This window comes from Nicotiana tabacum, chromosome 4 (assembly GCF_000715075.1).
Source record: "Nicotiana tabacum cultivar K326 chromosome 4, ASM71507v2, whole genome shotgun sequence".
Lineage (NCBI taxonomy): Eukaryota > Viridiplantae > Streptophyta > Magnoliopsida > Solanales > Solanaceae > Nicotiana > Nicotiana tabacum.
The window spans coordinates 1,657,079-1,680,943 of NC_134083.1; the positions used below are offsets into that span (position 1 = coordinate 1,657,079).

Sequence of the window (23,865 nt, forward strand, 5' to 3'; positions counted from 1 at the left end):
AAATAACGTCATACTATTTGTGCGATTATAAAAATTTCTCATTAAAGATATAATGATAATTTTAAGCAAAATTATTTATAAATTTAAAAAAGCTAACTTTTTTGAAACGGACAAAAATGTAAATAGCTTTAACAACTGGAACAGAGTACTGCCACTAAAATATAGATACAGTGGGCGGCGGAGGCTATATCAATGAGTCAGAATACATTGTCAGAGAGTTTCGTACTAATCCTAAGCCAATGTTGTAACGTGGGCAGAAAGTCAAAAAGCACTGGATTCGTGTAAACAGCGGTAAAAAATTCTTGGAATCTTAACACTTTAACCGCTGTTTAACTCTCCGCCCATTGTTCAGAATTGCACAATGCGGAGATTCGTAGCTGACAAAGCCAAAAATCTCATCACTAAAACCAGGACCACCTATTCTTCTCCTAGTAGTAGTACTACTACTTGCGTGTTACAACGCCGCACCTCTTCCCCTCAATCAGCTTCTGTTCTTCGTTTCTTGTCCATTCTTCACACAGCTCCTTCTGATTCAATGGCTTCCGATTATTCATCTACTCCGGTGACTCTTAACAACCTTAATCCAAAGGTATTCCAGCTGTTCTTATACTTTTTTATTTATTTTTTTCTGCTTTTGCCCTTGTTGACTTGCCGGTTTTTAGTTCGACCCAATTTTGTGATTTTCAATCGTTTCCTAGTAATTGATTTCTTTACAAATACATTTAATTAGTTTTCAGTGTAAAATAGTGGTTTACCCTTTTTGCTTTTCACTAATGCTATATATTCGGTTCTTGGTTATAATTCCTCTATTTTGGTCCAACTACCAATTCAGTGTTTTATTTGTCTGTTTTTTTGTGAGTTCGAGTCACCCAAATGGGGAGTTCTTGCAGGTCTGTTGGAAACAGCCTCTCTAACAGGCTCAGTGGTAAGGTCTGCGCACACACTACACTGGGTTGTTGTTGTTGTTGTTTAATGGTTAATATTACTAGGTCTAGACCACTTTAATTATCCTGATAGCAACTGTCAAAAAATTTCTACTACTGGTGAGTGTGACGTCTTTTTTACTATCTTTCCTAAAGTAGGTTCTTTTTATGTATTTGCCCTCTCTGATGTAAGATTTTACTGGTGTTTCTAGAGTCAACTTACTTGATGTAGTTTAACTTATTGTTGGTTTCAGGTTTTGAAATGTGAGTATGCTGTCCGTGGAGAAATTGTCAACCTTGCTCAGGTAGTTTCGGAACTCCATTTTGCACACTAGCTGGAATTATCAATCTGAATTTCAGAATCTTGTTAGTTGCACTTGCACCATTATTTTTATGGGCATGCTTAACCTTACAAATCCAAATAAAAGTACGTTTCCCTTTGTGATGTATCGTCATGCAGAAATTACATCAAGACCTCAAGGATAATCCAGGCTCTCATCCCTTTGATGAGGTACCAACTCTTGTTATAATATTGCAGATTTTAACGGATTTTTCTTCTATCCCTTGTAACAAAGCGTAATATAGGTGACCTGGAGTGTTATTGTTGTCTTGATCTTTTCTTACATTCCTCTAATTCATGCAGATATTATACTGCAATATTGGAAATCCTCAATCCTTGGCTCAGCAGCCTATTACTTTCTTTAGGGAGGTGGGTATAAATTGTTTGATTCTAGATTATGTTTGTTTTCTGTCTCATCGAGCAACGTCTTCCTTTATTAGGTCCTTGCATTATGTGACCATCCAGTTATTTTGGACAAAAGTGAAACACAAGGTCTGTTCAGGTATGAAGTTTGTCTATCAACCTCGCTGCACCTTGTAGCTCAGTGAAACAATTCATGTACCTTAGTTTCTATAGATTTCTGAAGAAGTGGAATTGACATGACTAATTTCCATAAAACCAATGAATTCTCCTGTACGTTTCAAACATGGTACAGTTAAATTTCCTGCTACTGATGGAATCCTTCGTCCTTGATATTGAACGGTAAACAATTTGCATCAAATTTTAATGATTGTATTCTTTTTAATTTTTTGAAGTCAAACTACTAACTTATAAAACCAAGTGATGTTATTGTAATTGATGCAAGTTATCAAAAGTGAACTATGAGGGTGAAGTGAGCCGTCAATATAGGATGAAATGTTTGTGGCATTATTACAAAGTTTTCATTTTTTTTTCTTTTCGATAAATCAACTACCTTTTTTTAATATTACACGAGGATAACAGAATTTTTATAAAAGAGATATAACGCAACAGCTATTTTTGCCTCCCAAAGTCCCGATCAATTATTTAGCTTGTAAATAAGGTTTGTGATAATGTTGCAATCGTCTCTCCATATCAGTTTGCTTTTAATGTTGCATTCCCCTTCTTCACACAAATTGGAAGTTCCTCCTTGTCCATTATCCATAGAATGCCCTGGGCTCACGTAAAAAGTGCAAGTCCCCAAGGCCCAAAGGGAGCATGCAACTCGGGACATTAGGCATAGCCCGGAGTGCTATAGTGTTGGTTTATGATCATAAATCCCTTGCCGTCAGATCACATGTACTTGAGTTTCGTGTCATCTTGGCATATCAAGTAATATTCTTGAGGCCTGACAAAAGTGAAATGTATGGCTTTTAAGCTAATAGATTAATATGATGTGGAGGGTTGTGATGATTGAGAAGCTCTAAGTTGATAACTTAAAATTTCTGATGGTCAACATTTTTAGATAATTGATCTGTTTTATTTGTGCCTAATGCCTATGGGTATTGTTTCAGTTTTAGCTTCAAAATGTAGGCACATTTTGTGGTTTTTGTGAAGTAAAAATTCAATTGGCTATAATCAAACTCTTATTTTTTCCTTATTCTATGAAATCTGTGCAATGCAGTGTCATTAAATTATAGCCATTCACTTTTTGTTTTCAAAACGTTTGTATATTTTAGTTGATAGGTTCTTTTTTTGAGCATTTCCTTTCCCTTAATAGTATGGTGTTGATTATGACTTGCACCCAAATAGAAGCAAAATCCTTTTGCATGGACATTTGTTTGAAACATTGGTTACCAATAAAGGAATATGGTGAAGAATTTGAATCAACTTCAGCCATGTTCTACAGGATTTTGCTAAATAGCATTGTCCTTCTACCTATGATAGGGAAAAGGAGATTTCTGAACTACGTCTCATAGAACCGGTCGGTAACTGCAAGAAATTGATATGTGATGTCTTTCATTCTCTCTTTGTTTTGTAGTGCGGATTCAATTGAACGAGCTTTCCAGATCCTCGATCAAATTCCTGGCAGAGCTACAGGTGCATACAGCCACAGTCAGGTGACTATATCTTCTGTTGTATTGTCCTAGATTTGCAGCCAGTATAACCATAGAACTTACTCTTGTGCTTGCTAAATCTAGGGCGTCAAAGGATTACGTGATACAATTGCATCTGGTATTGAAGCTCGCGATGGCTTCCCTGCTGATCCAAATGATATTTTCTTGACTGATGGTGCAAGCCCAGCGGTAAATTATTTTGATCTCAAATAGTTATTCGTACAGCTTTGAGAGAAGTAACTAAAAGAATAGCAAGATATTGATAATATTGGTTCTTCATCTTCTATTCAGGTTCACATGATGATGCAGTTGCTCATTGGGTCAGAGAATGATGGAATTCTCTGTCCTATCCCTCAATATCCACTTTATTCCGCTTCAATTGCCCTCCATGGTGGCACTCTTGTACGTGCATTTTCTTCAGTTTAAAGTTGATCAGTGCTAGTTGTGAATGCAACTATTAGATCTTTTAATAAAAAAATTAATTAATAGGCTAGGTTAACCTACTTCTGGAAGAGATTATTGTAAACTTTTATTAATGAGAGCTGATCTGATTGACTTACTATTCAGTTGAAGGTGATCCACACAGGAGCCTCTTATGTATGCTTTTATTTGGTATTTTAGGTTCCCTATTATCTTGATGAAGAAACAGGATGGGGATTGGAGATCTCAGAGCTTGAGAATCAGCTGAAAACTGCAAAATCCAAGGGTATTAAAGTTAGGGCTTTGGTTGTGATCAATCCAGGCAACCCAACTGGGCAGGTAATGGTTTATTAGATTTTGGAATTTCATCATTGATTTACGTCATTTAGGAAGAACTTACTGTGGTGGAAAATGCTGGTCTTCCCTTTCCCAATAATATTTCAGAATGTTTATATGTAGCATGAATGGCTTCTATGTATACCTTAGGTTCTTGCTGAGGCCAACCAACGAGATATTGTGAAATTCTGCAAGAAAGAAGGCCTCGTTCTTTTGGCGGATGAAGTGAGTTTATTTCCCTCTAGATGCTTCTTTGCTTGATTCTGGCAAATTCTTTTCCTTCCATGGGAATTTCCCAGTGATTCTGCCACTTGTTTGAGGGGGGTCACAATTTTTTCATTCCTGAGTATTGTGCAATTAATTCTAAAATTGTAAGTCCTCTCATATCTTGTGGAACTCATGCAGGTGTATCAGGAAAATGTTTATGTGCCTGAGAAGCAGTTCCACTCGTTTAAGAAAATTGCTCGCTCTATGGGATTTGGAGAAAAGGACATCTCTTTAGTTTCTTTTCAGTCTGTGTCAAAAGGTAGATCGTACTACCCTCCATCCATCCCTCTTTTGTTGGTGGTCTTTCTCTTTCGTTTGTCTGCATCTTACGAAGTTGTGGGGGAGAAGGGGGAAAGGGGCGGGTTTTCATTTTCACAAAAGCTTCTGATTTATTATATTCTTTAATCCTTGGCTTTTGCTAACTTCCCTTACTGGCTTTAGGATTTTATGGAGAGTGTGGAAAGCGAGGAGGTTACATGGAGGTCACTGGATTTAGCCCTGAGATAAGGGAACAGATATACAAAGTGGCATCTGTCAATCTGTGTTCCAACATTTCTGGTCAGATTCTTGCAAGCCTCGTCATGAGCCCCCCAAAGGTTGGTAATGCTGTTTGTGTAATACATGGCATTGCATTCCCCGAAAGGAGTAAAATTGATATTGAGACGACCTCAGATAGCTTGGGATTGAGGTGCAGCTGTTAATAGGAGTGGGGTCGCCACCCTCATTAGTCTGAATATTTTGGTAGTGGTAGTTATAGAATCTATAACTAGAACGAGTACCTCAATGGTTTAATTTATGTAGGTGTATCACACTCTTTAATGTGGTGTGAGCTAAACATTAGATGTCACTACAGTGATATGCATTCAGCTTTGACTATAAACTTGATGCTTGTTGTGAGGTTCCTCGTATCTGTGTTATAGATGCTTGACTAACAGGACTGCTCTATTGTTTTCTGCAGGTGGGTGATGAATCATACGAGTCTTTTAGTGCTGAGAAAGAAGCTATACTCTCATCCTTGGCAAGGCGTGCAAAGGTCAGTAGCATTAGCACATACAACTAGTGGTGACTAAATAATAAACTAGTTTGTTTTGGTGAAGTAGTGGGAGTTGTTTTTGTATCATGAACCTTGCATCTAAAAAAAGAAGAGCTGGTTAAAGTAGGAAGCAGAAATGATGCCTGAAATTTTCTCAAAAAAAGTTGTCCCAAAATAATTTCCTCTAGAGTTTCATCTCAGCATTTCAAAAATGGTATATCTAAATTTTTTGCTTCCTTATGGCGAATTTTATCTGTCCAATTGGTACATTTTCTATTTTTCTCCTCTGTTTGGCAAGTTTTTTTGACTAATTTGTCAACAGACACTAGAAGATGCATTCAACAGTTTGGAGGGTGTAACATGCAATAAAGCAGAGGGCGCAATGTATCTATTTCCACGTATTAACTTACCAGCTAAAGCAATAAAAGCAGCAGAAGAAGCTAAAACTGCACCAGATGCCTTTTATGCTCGACGCCTCCTCAATGCCACTGGAATTGTTGTTGTCCCTGGGTCTGGATTTGGCCAGGTGATTGTTATATTTTACCACCTGCTTCATGCTATTCCTAGTATTATTATGGTTGGTAACTGTCACCACTAATTTCCAAAAAACTTTCACCTGGATGATTAAACGTCAACAGACAAAACTTAAGAAGCATTTCCTAAACAGTTTGAATATCTTTACCTTCAGAAGGGAACCAATAATCTTTACCTTCAGAAGGGTTTAATGAAAAATGAATTGCGAAAACAAATTGGGTGAACAATTTTGGAGGATTGTTTCTATAGGAAAAAACCAACTGTTTTTGCAATCAAGGTTTGTCTGATTTGAGAAACGTTCCTTCTGTCAAGATGCTGATTAGTTTGCATACCTGGTAGACGTTAAAATTTCATTCTATTGTAATTTTAGATGCTAGAAGCTGACATAGGGACGAGAAGAATGCAGTACTGAAAAAGAATCACCTTACTAATAGAAGAAACTAATAAGAAAAGAAATACTTTCCTATAGAGAAGAAACTGTTTATTGTTTGAAAACTAAGAGGTATTTGTTACACTACTCTTTATTGAGAACTGTTGGTATTGACTAAATCTGTTGTATTTGCGTCGCTTCTGTGTAGCGTCCTGGAACATGGCATTTTAGGTGCACAATATTACCGCAAGAAGAGAAGATACCAGCTATTGTATCTAGTCTTACAGATTTCCATAAGCAGTTCATGGATGAATTCCGCGGCTAAGGAATCATAGGAGTACATTCTATTGCAGCCTGATTATAGAGAAATTTTGAATAAGCACATCTTTGTATGTTCTATTTCCATCCTCACCAGAAACAGTTGTACTTGAGTAGTGAAAACTGATAGGATTGTTTGGCACTACAAATTGGGGGGCTGTTTATCCTTGTTTTATTTGTATTTGACCTGACATTGATCTTCTCTCCTTCTAGATGATCATCAATGTGAAGATTGTTTTGTATGCCAAACAGGTCAAGCTTTAGCCAAAGTCAATATGGTAAATCTAAATTTATACGTATTGGTCTTTGTGCAATCATAGCTTATAACGCAGGCAGTCTTGGTCACTTTCAATTACCATACTCAAGTTAAGAAAGTCCAGTTTTGTGGGTAAGTTATATTTCCTGATGATAGGTTGCATATGCAGCATAATTTTATTCTTAAGTGCAGTCTGTTTAGAAAAGAATCGGTCACCAATTGAAAGCATGTTGGCAACACAATTTCTTTTATTTCCTGCTTGGACATTTTACTATATCTTGTACAAAATCTCTATTAATATGTTCCACAAGTAAATCCAAGATGTGAAAATACAGTTCTTTGGAGCGGACAACAAAATGTTTTACCTGTGTAATATCGGAGTGTTTTAGTGTTAAGATATTCGATGTAGCTCTTTAGCTTTTATATATCGGAAGATATTATTAGTACTTTTTTTAATCTCATGCGATAAGCCATTATGCATTACTAAGATAAATTTATTTCTTAAATTTATTCAAAATAAATTCAATAGGACCGACATTCATTTACATAAAATAAAAACTAAATTACTTTACTGATTGTTTTCTAAACAAAAGGGACAATTAAATTGGTAATAAGAGTGTTATTTTAGATGTTAGTGGAGTAGTGTTATTTCGAGAAGCTAACCGAGTAGCGGACCAATTAGCTGAGAATTGATATAATTCTGATATTTTTGGAAGTCTTTTGAAAGGGATAGTTTAGGTATCATGTTATCAGGACTAGTTTCATGTTGTACGTACTCCCAGTACTATTATCCGTAGGAAAAATGACACGGCCAAACTGTTTACCCGTAAGACGGTACAGTTGAATTTATACGTGTTTTCTAGACAAGTGAACTAATTTGATCCTGAAATAATGCAATAATTGAAGAAATGTACAACACTTAGCCTTAAAATGTAGATGAAACAATAGAGATGACAGTTCGAGGAACAAGGTTTCTGGGCACATCAATGATGAGATCAAAAAGCAGGAAAGTAAGATTGTATTAAGTTTTGTATAGAATGTAGTATATGTTTAGAAAATTCGTGTCCTTTACAATGATAACTGAGCTCACTATTTATAGCTATGTCTTGGGAAGAAGGTCCTAGGATCGTGCCCTCCTTTAATGTCAATTATGAGGGTCATTGATGAAGACGTAACGGTGAACATAAATGTCAAATTCTCTGTAACGGACCGTCGCTCTTAATGCTGCAGAATATTCCCTATTAAATGCTACCGGGCGCAGAGTATTTAACACACCTTTATGAACGTTATCCTTTCCGGTGACAAGCGGAATGACTGCGTTCGATCTTCGGCCATCCCTGTCTTGGGTTCCATGTGTCCTCCCTTTAGACGACCACGTGTCATATCATATTTCACCCTATACAGATAGTCCCCATACTTTCCGGTGACATAACTTTATGTTACCGGGAAGTTGGTAGAAATACCTTTTTGGCGGGAATTACTATAACTCTCTCTGAAGGTTCTTGACAGTTGATTAGACGCACATCTCTCTGCATTTAATGCCCCGAACACGCGTCATAACATGATTCAGCACAGCTTTTGCCGATTATCGAGGTAATCATGGCCATGAATTAGCCGCCAAAATTTTACTTATACGCAACATTCTTTTCCTTTACGTTTTATAATTTCTCGAGCTTTTGATTTGCATCTTTGTTTTCCATTCTTTCTCTAATTCTCTTCAAACACTAAACCTTTTCCTTCCTCTTTTTCAATGGCTTCTTCCTCTAAGCGTGATGGTTCTTCAAAGAACAAGAACAAAGCTGAGGACTTTGTTCCTCCAACGGTGGGTTCCATCATCCCAAGAAAATTCAGTATCACAAAGGACCTTGAAGAGAAATTCCATACATCTAACCCTCGCACATGGGCTGTTAGCAGGTACCCTTCTTCCATTCGTCCTTCCCGTATTCATGTTGTGAAGGAAAACTGCTGCTGCCATGATTTAGATATCATTGCTCCTGATCTATTGGAGCGAGTGACCATTCCCAAGGAAGGTTTCACATACTTTTACATGTATCCCTTTACTTTGGGTGCATTTTTTTTGAGCGAAAAGCTTGATTCCGTGATTGCGGAGTTTTGCCTTCGCTACCAAGTATGTTTGGCACAGGTACGCCTGTGCCATGAGACTGGAGAAGAGCTAACCTTAGCTCATATGATGAATCTCTATTCTCCCAAAATCTTCCGGGGGAATGATAATAAACCTCTACAAGCGTGGCCACCATGCTTTGCTATCTAGCATGGATGATGACAACGACCGTGGGTGGATGAAACGGTTCGTTACAGTCGCTACCAATGACATCATTCCGACAACGGATACATCCTTTCCGGCCACTTATAACCGCACCCGTAAGCTCTTTGTTTAGTATTTCTTTTTACTAGATATTCTTTTATGGCCGTATCAACTCTTCACCCTTCGTATGTTTCAACAACACGATGGATCCCATCGGTGGTGGAAGGTTTGGACCGGTGAGTTCAGAAGATCTTGGACGTCACGACGCCCGAAAATCGTTTGTGGAAAGAACTGGCCCTTAAATACGGGTGGAAGGCCAAAAATCATGGTAATTTTAATTTACCTTGATTCCATTATTTTTGTATATGGAGAACTTGGTTGAACCCTTCTGACTTGTTCAGGAAATTAGGTCTACCTGCGGGCTCTGTTGCTGTCCCCGAAGAGGACGTTTTGGCTGATCATGCTGATGAAGCGAGGCTGCTTCAAGAAATATTTACTCGAACAAGTATCTCTGGGCCTGTTTCGGGGGCAAACACTTATTTACGGAGTCCCCGGCCGGAGGATAAACAACCAGAGAGAAGACGTTCCTCCGCGACCGGGGAAAAGAATAAGAGGGCAAAGACTGATGCCCCCGAGTCATCTCCGGTGGCGATGACGGCTGGTCCTCCTTCTGGGCCGGTCATAGACACCGTGATAATTGATGATGATGAAGAAACTAGTGATGAAGGAGCTTCTCTACATATAAGGTGATGATCCTCATCATCTCAACAAGATGCTCGACCTGTTGAGATAGTTACACCAACTGAAGACGATGTCTCGGCACTTTGGGGAGAATCTGATTTGGTAGAAAATGCCAACTCTCGTTTTCGGGTCCCAATTGTTGTTATCGGTGCTGAGGGGCTGAGTACTGGGTCCTTGCCGTCTTTGGTTGGCGAGCATCCAACAGCCAGTACTGCATTTGATGCAGCTGCCTTTCACTCTTCAACTCCATCAACTTCATCTCCACCTTCACCAACACCAACAACTGCTACATCACTTCCATCTTCATCTACTCTTCCACCTATAGTTGATACATCACCTCCATCGGTCGCATCTGCCCATTCCTCTTCCATAGTCCCCAGTTCATGGGAATTTGGGGTGTCGCGCTCCTTCTTTCTCACAAAATCGGGCTTCAACACGTGACAACTCTTTTAAAGGAAGGGTGTTAAAAGAGAGAGAGTCGCCACCTAACGGGTTTGAGGTGCGTTAGGGCACCTATTTGTAAATAACTCTGGTTTAACCAGTTTGCATCACCAAAGATCGGGTAAGGACTCAAATTACCTCGAAGAGAAGGTGTTAGGCACTCTTCGAGGTCCACAACTGTGGGTTCCGGCCGAACTTGAATTATATGAATTAGTCAAATAGTCAGAGAGAAAAACAAGAAGTTTTAAAAAATCATTATTAGAAAGTCCTTGAGTAAACACATATAATTGGTTTAAAGACAAGATAGGGGTCCTAAGTTTTTTAGCCTAAAGGATCACCCCGTGCAACATAATTAATACTTCGTAACTCCCTCAAGGTGGGTGTGTTACTCGTATTATTCAGCGGGCACAGACTATCATATCCTGCTACCCGATTACTATCTTTAAGTTTTTACCTAAAATGCACTAGTTGATTCTAAATCGTGACCTATGCGTGCACTATCCGTCCCATGCCTATGGCCCAGTAGGCATTTGGACCTCTATTTTGGATGGTTTCTAGACTTAACTTAGGCTTCTCATAAATGATAAAACTCGGAGACATATAAAATAAGTTGGACTTCATGTAAAAGTAAATAAGGGCTTAAGTTAGCCTCCACACTTAGACAACAAATGTACGCGAAGAAATTTTTCACATTAAGCGTTAGACAATTTTAGGATTGAGGCAAATTAAAGCCATTAGGCCCTATAGACATGGTTTCTATGTGACCTTGGGATTTGAACATGCAGGCAGTTTCAGATGCAAGATGCTACCTTAGATACAATTTCTAAGTGACTACACAGTTGCCTACTAATTACGTGTTATAAGCGATTAAACCTATAGACATGTTATCTAGATAATTTACGCAATAGTTGGCAGTGATAACTATGGAAGATATTAAGAATTACTTAGTTTGATCCTATAGGCATGCTTTCTAATAGTGGCAACGAAACAGTGTTGAAAGTTCAACATTAGCACTTGAAAGAAACGAGCAGGATAATAATTAAGACTGGTTTTAGACCCTATAGGCAGGATTTCTATAGTCATAATTGAGACTGATTTTAGATCCTATTGGCATGGTATCTAAATTGCAGATTAGGTAGCATGTAAATTAACAAGATCCTATACAGCCTAATGCATGTGCACATTGAGATATTGGTCATTTAATATCCTATAGGCATGGTTTCTAACGGGTAAAAGCAGAACACATTTGAGCAAAGTAGAGAACCTATAGGCAGGATTTCTAACGCATAATAACTGAACACATTTGAGCATAATAACATATTTGAGCAAAGTAGAGCACCTATAGGTAGGATCTCTACCCATTTCACTGCAAGTATTAAGATAAATCCCTTTTTCCCAGTTTTACTAATACCCCCAATTGTTATTACAACATTATTATAGATCCAATGAATGGCATAAATTACAGAATAAAATAACTATAATGAGCCTACAGCAGGCCCAAAGATATACCCAGCCAGGCCATGCCTTCATTCCCATGGTTCACAACAGCCCAGAAATTACATCTTCATTGACATAAGGCAGCCAGAAACCAATTGATTCATCCAGTAGGTAGAAAACAGAGTTGAGCAAATAGAACCAAGACCCTAGTGTGTTAGAGTTCCCAAGGGCTTCAAGAACCCATGGCAGTTCTCACACTAGGTTGGTTGATAGGGGAAATTCAGAGAAGGACAAGGACCAAATCCTAGTGTATCAGAGTTCACAAAGGTCTCAATTGGACCCCGAGCAGTGCTCACACTAGGGAGGTTGATAGGGGAAATTCAGAGAAAGACTAAGGACCAAATCCTAGTGTGTCAGGGTTCACAAGGGTCCCAATTGGACCCCGAGCAGTGCTCACACTAGGGAGGTCAAATTATAGAACATAAGTAGCCTTGGCTTTCAACTGGCTAAGAATAAAAACTCAAAAGAGACCAGGCAATAAGGGAATAGACTAAGGTTAAGGGACAACACTGAGGGATACAAGCAGATTGAAGTTGAGCACATAGAACAGGTAGTAGAACATGCTTAGGTTTTGAGAACAGACTTAACAAAGTTTCAGAAAAGCAAATTCAACACATAATGCATATACTAACAAGACAGGTTTGCAAGATTGATGTACACAGACTTATTGTAAGAAAAAGGTTCAGATTATGCTAAGTGTAGATGCTAGTGTCCCAAGAAGGGATCATATCAATTGGCAACATAACTTAACAGAATGAGAACAAATTAAGGCAACTATTGGGAAGTCAAGACATGGTAGAAGCATACAGGATCAAACATGCTACATGTCATCACAACAAGTTCAGAAACAGACTTATGCTAGACACTTAGTTAATACATTCATGTGTAGTCATCTAATCCATAAAAAAGGAAATGAAAGCATGTTCAAGTAACAAGGTTAATAGCAAATTTAAACACTAAAGAGATGGCTAAAGTGCAAAGGTTCTAAACATTAGTAACACATAGGCTAGGCAGACTTAAAAAGAAATTAATTAGCTCAAATCAGGTCTAAGCATGTATCAAACTACAAACGTAATGGAATTAAGATTAGAAAGGCCTAAAATTGAAGTAAGTCAATTAGAATTGCACACGAGAATAACCCAGAAATACATTAAACCACAATCTTCAGAAGTGAAAACATATGCTGATGACAGGTAAATAGGAATGAAATGATAAAGGTTTGGTAACTCACCAGTTAAGCGAAGAACAAGAAAGAACGGAAGTCCACAGTGTTATGAATATCAACAAAGAGCAAGAACCCAGAATTTCTGGCCTTGGCTTTCAGCCGGCCAGGAACCAGAATATAGAGCAAGAGTATTAGAGAACAAAGAGCACACAACTTTAATTTTTTTTAGTAAATTTCTTAATGATTCTCCTCCTCCCAAAGGGGAATAGGGAGGGGTTTATATAGCAGTAAAAATCGAACACCCAAACAAAGAAAATCATCAATTAAACACTAGAAAGGAAAGAACATCACATGCAATCGAAATAAGTAAGGAAAAGAGAGAAATTTCAAAACCCTAATTTTAGGGAAAGAACAAAAATCGGCAGAATCTAAAAATAAAAAATCAAACGTTGCACAGAATAAGATGAATATAGTCAGAAACATCGCTTAAAATCAAAGAATCGAACCAATTTTGGTTCTATCTAAAGAGATATGAAACCCTAATTTTTAGGGTAAGTAAGAATCAACAGAGATACACAGAGATTTATACCCATAATAGAACAAGAATGAACATAGAAGGAACAGTAGAAGGGTCAAGAAGTTGAACCGATTTTGGTTCGATTATGATGATATCCGCTTGCCATGTTTAGGCAAGCGGTATAGAGAATGATCCAGTACCAGGGAAGAGTCGTATATGGCAAAAAATGGCTGTATAATCCCATGTCTGGTGGGATTAGGAGAGGGATTTGGGGGAGAAGACGGCTAGGGTTTGACAGAGAGAAGGGGGGGTTGAGAGAGTTCAAAGGTCGTTGATCTCAGAGATCAACGACCACGATTGGCTGTTGGTCTTGGGTCGGGTTGGTTTAATTGGTTGGGTTGGGGGTTATTTGGTTTGGGCTTAGATGTTATTGGGATGGGACTGGGTGGTCTAGATCCGAAAATAGGTAAGGTTTGGGCCAAAGTTTAAATACCCAATGTTTAATAAATAAATAATTTATAAAAGTGATTAATAAATATCAAAAATATCATTTATGCACTAAAGTAATTAAAAATAACTACTTAACATTATAAAAATATAAAAAGTCATTTTCTGCATAAATAATGTAATTATATATGCATGTGGGCTATTATTGCAAAATATGCAATTTAGCCTTAAAAATGCAAATGTAGTTATAAGAAATGCACTGAAAAATATTTAAAACCTCATGCTGGTATAAATGATAAGTTTAGATGATTAAATCATCATAAAATAATTTGGAGGATAATTATTGGATATTTATACAATAAAAATGCAGAAATAAATTGGTTTTAAAGCCTTTTAAAATCATGGAAAATTATAAAAAATACTTATATATGCTTCTAAAAAAACTATAGCAAATGCTTTTTATAGATTTGTAAACTAAATAATGATGCAAAATGATGTTTGAAAGTATTTATACTTATTTGAAAAATATGAGGGCAAAATTGGGTATCAACAGCTACCCCTCTTTACCCGGGAATGATGAAAGAGTTGTTGGGTAAAGAAAAATGATGACCAATTTTGGCCGGATTGAATGAGGGATGATGTGATTTGGAAAAACTCTGGTTTCTTAGTTGCCTACATATCTCTGGTTTTACAAGAATCAGGCCATGTGTAGTTCTGGATCCAACGATGGAATAAACCGATTAATTTATTGTAGAAACAGACAAGCTTTTCTGGACATGATGATATCGGGATTATAAATGGATGTATCTTGGGGGGGGGGGTGTATGGATATTTGAAGATTATCAGATGGGAACGGGTAACAGACGGTGGTTGGTTACGTTTGCAATAATTGCAAGATATGAACGTTGAACGGAAACCGGAGCGAAGATTGCTCCCGTTAGGAGAACGGTTACTTCCTGGATTACCTGCAAAACTTAAAACACAATGCATGCAAGTATATATGGATTATTGCGAGAATTTAAGCATGATGCAAATTCCCTTTGGACCATGAAAGTTGTCTTTGGACGATGAGGATGGTGTCCTTAGACCATGATGTCTCGCGCCACGAATCGTGAGATAGGGGATTCGCAGGCCATGAAATAATGTTCTTGGGCCATGAGGATGGTGCTTCTGAACTGTGATGCCTTTGAATAATGATGTACAATATTGAGAGATCCTCAGGCCATGGCATGGTGTCTTCCGGCTATGAGGATGATGCCTTCGGACTATGATGCCTTAGGACAGAATGGCGATATTTCAGCCCATGAGATGCAAAGACATGATGCAAAACGAAACAAGACAGAGCTTGGTCTCGTGTAAGATCGGGGGCAGAGCTTAGCCCCGAGGTAAAGAATAGTGCAAGGTTTCGAATAGCATAGCATTTGTGGTTATGAAAGGAGAGACAATGTTTAGTCTCATGCAGGCATGGAGACAATGCTTAGTCTCGTGCAAAGGGAAGGCAGTGCTTAGACTTATGCAATTAAGGAGGCAGGGCTTAGCCTCATGCAAAGACTGGAGACAGTGCTTAGTCTCATACAATGGAAGGCAATGCTTAGCCTTATGCAATTAAGGAGGCACGACTTAGCCTCATGCAATGGAAGACAGTGCTTAGCCTTATGCAATTGAGGAGGCAGGGCTTAGCCTCATACAAAGATTGGAGACAGTGCTTAGTCTCATGCAATAGAAGGCAGTGCTTAACCTTATGCAATTAAGGAGGCAGGGCTTAGCCTCATGCAATGGAAGGCAAAGCTTAGCCTTATGCAATTGAGGAGGTAGGGCTTAGCCTCATGCAAAGGTGGAGACAATGCTTAGTCTCATGCAGGGGAAGGCAGTGCTTAGCCTTATGCAATTAAGGAGGCAGGGCTTAGCCTCATGCAAGATGGAGACAATGCTTAGTCTCATGCAGAGGAAGGCAATGCTTAGCCTTATGCAATTGAGAAGGCAGGGCTTAGCCTCATGCAAAATAGAGACAATGCTTAGTCTCATGCAGGGGAAGACAGTGCTTAGCCTTATACAATTGAGGAGCCGGGGCTTAGCCTCATGTAAAATAGAGACAATGCTTAGTCTCATGCAGGGGAAGGCAGTGCTTAGCCTTATGCAATTGAGGAGGCAGGGCTTAGACTCATGCAAAATAGAGACAATGCTTAGCCTCATGCAGGGGAAGGTAGTGCTTAGCCTTATGCAATTGAGGAGGCAGGCCTTAGCCTCATGCAAGATGGAGACAATGCTTAGTCTCATGCAATGAACAGATAATAAGTAGTAGCAGAGTATTTCTTAGCTGGAAATGTGTTTGCGTTTGGCAGCTTTGTCGTTATGAAGATAGTGATCCTGAGGTGTGCACATATTTGTGAATATTCCTTATTCCTGCATCCAAAGGAAAATCGTGAGTTATACGGGGAAGGTTGGTTCATGCCTTCGCCTGCTTGCTTTGCCTTGCTCTGCATAGAAATCCTGCTCGAGTTACCATGGGTAGCATCTGGCTATTTCATAAAATAAAGTTTTCGAAAAATGTGCGTGCATATGATGAATGTAGTTATTTAAAATATATTAGTATGCAATATCGGATAAATTAGATGAACCAATGACTGTGACACTTTAGAGACAGTGCGACTTTCTTAGAATTTTGAGGGTCCTCTTCAAAATATTGCCCCAGTTTACTTAGGCGATTCTCTGACCGTTTTGCATATGATGACGTTGGCTGGACTTGCTCTGGAATTTTGAGGGTCCTCCTTAAAATTCTGCCCCAGTTTCTGGTTGTGGGGAAAATGAAAATTTTATTGAATTGTGACCGAACCCACATGGATGCCTACGTATCCCCTCTTAAACGGGAATCAGGTCAAGCATAGTTCAGTTACATCAGATGAAGAAATGCAAACATTCTAAACATAATATCTTTTGACTGCATCTGAGTTGATAAGCTTTGGCCAAACCTCTCCGTCCATTTCTGCGAGTATGAGTGCTCCTCCTGTTAGTACTCTATGAACTATGTAGGGCCCTTGCCAATTGGGAAAAAATTTCCCTTTGGCTTCATCTTGATACGGGAAGATCCGCTTCAGTACCAGCTGCCCCAGTGCGAACTGTCTAGGTTTGACCCTTTTGTTGAAAGCTCTGGACATCTTATTCTGATAGAGTTGACCATGACACACTGCATTCATTCTTTTCTCGTCAATGAGAGCTAATTATTCATAGCGGCTTCTTATCCATTCTGCATCACTGAGTTCAACTTCTTGTATAATTCTTAAAGAAAATTTCAACCTCGGCAGGAATGAAAACTTCGGTACCGTAGACCAGCAAATATGGAGTTGCCCCGGTTGATGTGCGGACTGTGGTACGGTACCCCAATAAGGCAAATGGTAACTTTTTGTGCCATTTCTTGTGGTTGTCTACCATCTTCCTTAGTATTTTCTTGACATTCTTGTTTGCGGCCTCCACGACTCCATTCATTTGAGGCTTGTATGCTGTGGAATTCTTGTGCTTGATTTTGAAGGTCTCACACATAGCTTTCATTAGGTCACTATTGAGATTGGCAGCGTTTTCGGTGATAATGGACTCTGAAACCCCGAATTAGCAAACAATACGATCTCTGACAAAATCTGCGACGACTTTCTTGGTTACAGCTTTGTAAGATGTAGCTTCGACCTATTTTGTGAAGTAGTCTATGGCCACAAAAATGAACCTGTGCCCGTTTGAAGCGGCGACTCGATTGGTCCAATGACGTCCATTCCCCAAGCGGCAAAAGGCCAAGGTGCACTCGTTGTATTGAGTTCATTTGGCAGCACCCGTATCATATCTGCATGTATTTGGCACTAATGACATTTCTGGACATACCTGATGCAGTATGTTTCCATAGTCATCAAAAAATAACCTGCTCTCAGTATCTTCTTGGCTAAAACGAAACCATTCATGTGTGGTCCGCAAGTTCCAGAGTGTATCTCTTCGAGCAGTTTGGAAGTTTCCTTGGCGTCAACACACCGTAATAACCCTAAGTCTGGAGTCCTTCTGTACAGAATTCCTCCACTTTAGAAGAAATGGTTGGACAATCTTCAGAGCGTGCGTTTTTGAATATGATTTGCATGCTCCGGGTACTCTCCTTTTGCCAAGTACTCCTTGATATCATGGAACCATGGATTCCCGTCTGCTTCTTCTTCAACGTGAGCACAATAAGCTAGCTGATTATGAATCCTTACCGGAATGGGGTCAATGAAATTCTTGTCTGGATGCTGTATCATGGAGGAAAATATGGCCAATGCATCTGCGAACTCATTCTGGATTCTCGGGATATGTCTAAACTCTATCTTCGTGAACCTCTTCATCATCTCTTGCACATGATATAGATATGATAATATCTTGGTATTCTTTGTAGCCTATTCTCCCTGCACCTGATGTACCAGAAGATGTGAATTACTAATTACCAGTAATTCCTATATATTCATGTCAACAGCCAAATTGAGCCCCAATATGCAAGCCTCATATTCTGCCATATAATATGGTGCACGAAAATCTGAGTTTCGCGGATACCCACTCCTTTGAAGTTTGCGGCTCCATCGAAAAACATTCTCCATCCGTCGCAGGCTTCAGCGATATCTTCTCCTACGAATGATACTTCTTCATCAGGAAAATACGTTTTTAGTGGTTCGTATTCTCCTCCTACAGGATTTTCTGTAAGATGATCCGCTAATGCTTGTCCCTTAACTGCCTTCTGAGTCACATAGACGATGTCAAATTCAATAATATCTGCCATTTTTCTAGCTTCCCTGTAGGCATGGGTTTCTGGAAGATGTACTTCAAAGGATCCATCCTTGATATGAGATACGTGGTATAAACACAGAAGTAGTGCCTCAGTTTCTAGGCTATCCATGTCAAAGCACAACATGTGCATTCCAGTAGAGAATACCATGCTTCGTAGGGTGTGAACTTCTTACTCAGATAATATATGGACTGTTCTATCCTTCCCGTCTCATCGTGTTGTCCCAAGATACAATCGAAAACCCCATCTTATACGGAGAGATAGAGTAGCAGTGGTCTACCAGGTTCTGGCGGGATCAGGACTGGCGGTGTGGACAAATATTCTTTGATTCTATCAAAAGATTTCTGGCAGTCTTCAGTCCAACTGGTTGCGGCATCCTTCTTTATCATTTTGAAAATCGGATCACAGATCACGGTTGATTGTGCTATGAAGCGGATGATGTAATTAAGACGTCCCAATAAGCTCATCACGTCTTTTTTGTTCTTTGGAGGTGGCAAATCCTGGATAGCCTTGAACTTTGATGGGTCTAGCTCAATTCCTCGGCGGCTGACGATGAATCCTAATAACTTTCCTACGGGGACCCTGAAGGCACATTTTGCGGGATTCAATTTCAAATTGTACCTTCGAAGCCGATCAAAGAATTTTCTCAAGTCTGCTATGTGATCTGTACTTTTTTTGGATTTGATGATAACATCATCCATATATACCTCTATCTCCTTGTGTATCATGTCGTGAAAAATAGTTGTCATGGCCCTCATCTAAGTGGCCCCAGCATTCTTCAGACCAAACGACATCATTTTATAGCAGTACACCCCCACGGTGTAATAAAAGCTGTCTTTTCAGCATCCTCTTCATCCATCCAGATTTGATGATATCCCGCGAAGCAATCTATAAAGGATTGAAGTTCATGCTTGGCACAATTGTCGATCAGTATGTGTAAGTTAGGTAACGGGAAATCATCTTTGGGACTTGCTTTGTTTAGGTCTCGATAATCGACGCATACTCTGACTTTTCCATCCTTCTTCGAAACCGGCACGATGTTAGCCAACCAAGTTGGATATTCAACCACTCTAAGAACCTTAGCTTTGATCTGCTTGGTGACTTCTTCTTTGATTTTCAAACTCATATCTAGCTTGAACTTTCTGAGCTTCTGCTTTACCGGCGGACACATTGGGTTGGCAGGTAGTTTATGAGCCACTATGGACGTGCTCTAACCGGTCATATCATTATAGGACCATGCAAATATATCCTCATACTCCTTCAAGAACTGTGCATAGTCTTCCTTCTCTGATGGTGATAGGTGCATGCTTACACGTGTTTCCTTGACTGTTTCGTAGTCTCCTAGATTAACTGTTTCAGTCTCATCAAAATTGGACTTAGGCTTGTTTTCAAAGTTTTCCACTTCTCTGACAATTTCCTCGGGTATTATATCCTCTTCTTCTATTTCCTCTGAGTCACTATCCTTATGTTGTATTGTCTCATTACATGTCACATTTGTTGGTTCATCACGATAAGAAATAGTAATGCTGTAGAGAGAAAAATGTAGAGAATAGTAATAAATAATAAAATAGCAAACCATTGATAATTATCAAGATGTCAAACAAAAGCAATTTTTAATGATTCAAACAAATGTTTCAAAAAAAAATACTGAAAATGTTTTAAAAATGCTCATAAGAATTGTTTTCAAAATAAATGACACTAGCAGCCAGGCTACCCCGGAACTCGGCGGGCCCTTGATGATGTGGCAGTCCAGTTCCTGAGAATAGCTCCCTTCTCCACTGTCTGGATGACGAGGCCTTCTTCCCCCTCCTTCTCAACTATTACACTGCAGTCCATGTCTTTATCTTCCAAGAACAGATTCCTTAAACCAACTAGAATTTCATGTTCTTTAGATCTCCACATCATATTGGCCTGATGGAAGGATTGGCTCAAATATGGTATCGGCTGCTCAAGAGGGTAATAAGGACCACACCATGGTGGCGACCAATTCTGATACTCTTGCCAGGTGTACTGATATCCCAGTCCAAAGGTCGTGCCGTGACATTTTAATTGTATTGGTTTGGTGATCCCTTGGAGATTCTTGCCAAGACCTCTGCCGGGTTCATACTTTATCCATGCCAATATGCTTTCTATATTGCTACTCCACCATTTGTCCTTCTTGATCGCGTTAATACGCTCAATGTGATGGTAAGTCTCTCCTCCTAACTTCCTTCTATTCTCCACAACCGGGATAGTCTGGTTGGTGTAAATAGGGTTACTCCTATCTCCATGAATGATCACCTCCTGATGATTCCATTCGAACTTCACAGCCTGATGCAGAGTAGATGCTACAGCCCCAACGGCGTGTATCCAAGGTCGTCCCAATAGCAGATTATATGAGGCAGATATGTCGAGCACTTGGAATTCAACATCAAACCAAGTTAGACCCATTTGTAAGCAGAGGTTGGTTTCTCCGATTGTGGCCCTTTGAGACCCATCGAATGCTTTTACGTTCATAGTTCCTGCTCGTATCTCATGCAAACCTTTACCTAACCTCTTCAAAGTAGTCAACGGGCAGATGTTGAGACTTGAACCCCCATCTATCAAGACCCTGGAAATGAATTTTTCTTCACACTGTACTGTGATATGCAGTGCCCTGTTGTGACTCAACCCTTCCGGCGGTAGTTCATCTTCGTGGAAAGTGATCTTATGGCTTTCCAATACTTGTACTACCATGTTGGCCATCTCTCCACTGGTAATGTTGTTGGGTACATAAGCCTCATTCAACACTTTTATCAATGCGTTCCTATGTGCCTCAGAATTCTGCAGTAGTGATAGAATGGATATCTGTGCAGGGGTTTTGTTCAAATGATCAACCACATAATACTCCCTTACTTGCACCTTTCTCCAAAGATCATCCGGGCCGATTTCAATGATAGGCTGCCTGGAAACGGCTTCTTTACTTGTTTCCCCTAAATGCTCTGGCATGTAAACCATACCAGTTCTGGTCATACCTTGTGTTGCATCAATTTCTTCCATTTCCTTTCCTTTCCTTCTCGTTTCTGCAATATATTCCCAGGGCACATCATTGGAATTAAAGGATGGTGTGGGTGCTACCGCTACGGTGAATGGTGTGGTCATTTCTGCTTCGAACGGAGTTGGCGTGGCTGAGGGCATTGTTACTTCAACCTCGAACGGAGTCGGTGCGGCGACCTCAACTTCAATTGGTGGCTGCATCTATACCACAATAGGTGTGAGAGTGACTGGAGGTATTTTGGGATCATCCTCTCCTCAAATGAGTCCAATTGACCCCTCCCGGTCCCATTCTTCATCAGTTTCTATCACATTCTTCGAACGGGGATTGTTGCGGACATTAGATACAGTCTCCTTTGCCTGTATAACTTTGGTATCAATCAGCGTCTGGATCTTATCCTTCAGAGTGCGGCATTCATCAATAATGTGACCCTTCATTCCCGAATGGTAGGCACATGTCTTATTCGGATTGACCCATTGAGAGGAATTTTCCATGGCGACAACGAGAATGTGAGTGACATAACTTGCAACTTTCAATCTCTCATACAACTGGTCAATAGGTTTGGCAATAAGAGTGTATTGTTGGGGCGGCCTACGGTCGAAATTTGGCCTGGTTTTTTGGTAATTTTGGCGGGCTGGTGGTGAGTGGTAATATGTTGGCTGAGTGTTGTAAGTGTGGTAGTTGGTAGCAGGTTGTTGATATCTAGGAGGTGAAGGCTGATATGTGGGTGGAGGTGTTTGGTATGTGAGAGGAGATTTCGGACCTTGGGCTACCATCACGGCCCCTACTTCCTTCTTTTTAGATATAACCCCCGATTGCAAGGCTTTGTTCGTAGCTTGGAGTGCCTCGAAATTTGTTATCATCCCGCTTTTGATTCCCTCTTCTATTCTTTCTCCCAATTTGATGATGTCGGAGAATTTATGATTTTCAATAACCATCAACCTCTCATCATATTACGGATCCTGGGCCCGGACAAAGAATTTGTTCATTTGTTCTTCTTCCAATGCTGGCCTTACTTTTGCTGCCTCTGATCTCCACCGAGTAGCATACTCGCAAAATGTTTCTGTCAGCTTCTTCTTAAGATTTCGGATATAGAAGATGTCTGGTGCATTCTCTGTGTTGAATCTGAACCGATCCATAAAATCTGACGCCATGCTTACCCAATTAATCCACTTCTTTGGATTTTGATTGATGTACCAGGATAGGGCATCTCCAGTGAGGCTCCTCATGAACAACTTCATGCGGATTCTTTTATCTTTACCAACCCCTACGAACTTGCCGCAATACGTCCTTAGATGTACCTTTGGATCACTTGTCCCGCCAAACATTTCAAACTTAGGAGGTTTGTAACCCTCTGGCAGTTCTACGTCCGGTTGAATACATAAATCCTCATAGTTCAAACCTTCGATGCCTTTACCACCTTCGACAGCTTGGACTTGGCTTGTAAGCTTCTTAAGTTCCTCCGCCATATTCTTGATGAGCAGGTCCTTCTCGGCGGATTCTGGTATGTACGGGGTTTGTTGTGAAATGTGGTGTAAGGTTTCTACGTATATGGGGTTACTTTGGTGGACTCTAGGGATTTGGGTGTAGTGGTGATCATTGGTTGAGTTTTGGGGATCAAGGGTAGGCTGTGGTGTGTTTTGAGGAGTGTGGTAGGTAGTAGTTTGTAGGTACTGGGTTGGATGATGCTAGTGCTGTGAAGGAGTTGGTACTGGTGGAGGATTAGGATTTTGGGGTGGCGTGGCGTAGGATTTTGGGGGTGCTAGTTTTTTGTGTTTTGAGGAGGTGTTGGGTTTTGGGTGTTTTGTTGGTTGATGTCGGGGACATTCAGGGTGAGGGAAAGGTTGGCCAAGTTACAGACCTGCCCAAGTTCTCCTTGTAACTCCAGTATCTTTTGCTCTACTCGCAAAACCAAGTCGTTCTGTACCGGAGTACTCCGACCTTCCGAAGTCTCAACATTCTCTGCATGTGTAGCGTTGTCTTTCCTGATACCGCTCTGATCATCCATCTTAGACTTTCCTTTGTTCTTAGGATCACTTGGAGGAGGAGGAGGTGGAGACCTCTAGATCTGGTATGATATGCCAATGATGCCAGTATGCACGAACCAACCTTTGTGAATGGAAATAAATGAAAGAAAAGAAAAACAAAAAGGTAAACAAGTCAGTAAGGAGTATCAAAAG

General features: G+C 39.9%; 1 protein-coding gene across 1 annotated transcript; it reads left to right on the forward strand.

The window, feature by feature from the left end:
• Nucleotides 1-161: 161 nt before the first annotated feature.
• On the forward strand, nucleotides 162-6,805 carry LOC107788950 (alanine aminotransferase 2). Its single transcript, XM_016610696.2, has 15 exons — nucleotides 162-589; nucleotides 1,178-1,228; nucleotides 1,384-1,434; nucleotides 1,567-1,632; nucleotides 1,704-1,765; nucleotides 3,203-3,281; nucleotides 3,363-3,467; nucleotides 3,570-3,680; nucleotides 3,900-4,037; nucleotides 4,185-4,259; nucleotides 4,440-4,560; nucleotides 4,743-4,897; nucleotides 5,260-5,334; nucleotides 5,657-5,860; nucleotides 6,447-6,805. The coding sequence occupies exons 1-15, from the start codon at nucleotides 362-364 to the stop codon at nucleotides 6,561-6,563; spliced, it is 1,638 nt and encodes a 545-aa protein (XP_016466182.1). The 5' UTR covers nucleotides 162-361; the 3' UTR covers nucleotides 6,564-6,805.
• Nucleotides 6,806-23,865: the final 17,060 nt, after the last annotated feature.

Bases quoted from the DNA above. Each gene is read 5' to 3' on its own strand.
- LOC107788950 (XM_016610696.2), top strand. From the start codon at position 362: ATGCGGAGATTCGTAGCTGACAAAGCCAAAAATCTCATCACTAAAACC. The intron at 590-1,177 runs GTATTCCAGCTG...TGTTGGTTTCAG, and splicing joins TTAACAACCTTAATCCAAAG to GTTTTGAAATGTGAGTATGC. The intron at 3,468-3,569 runs GTAAATTATTTT...TCTTCTATTCAG, and splicing joins CTGATGGTGCAAGCCCAGCG to GTTCACATGATGATGCAGTT.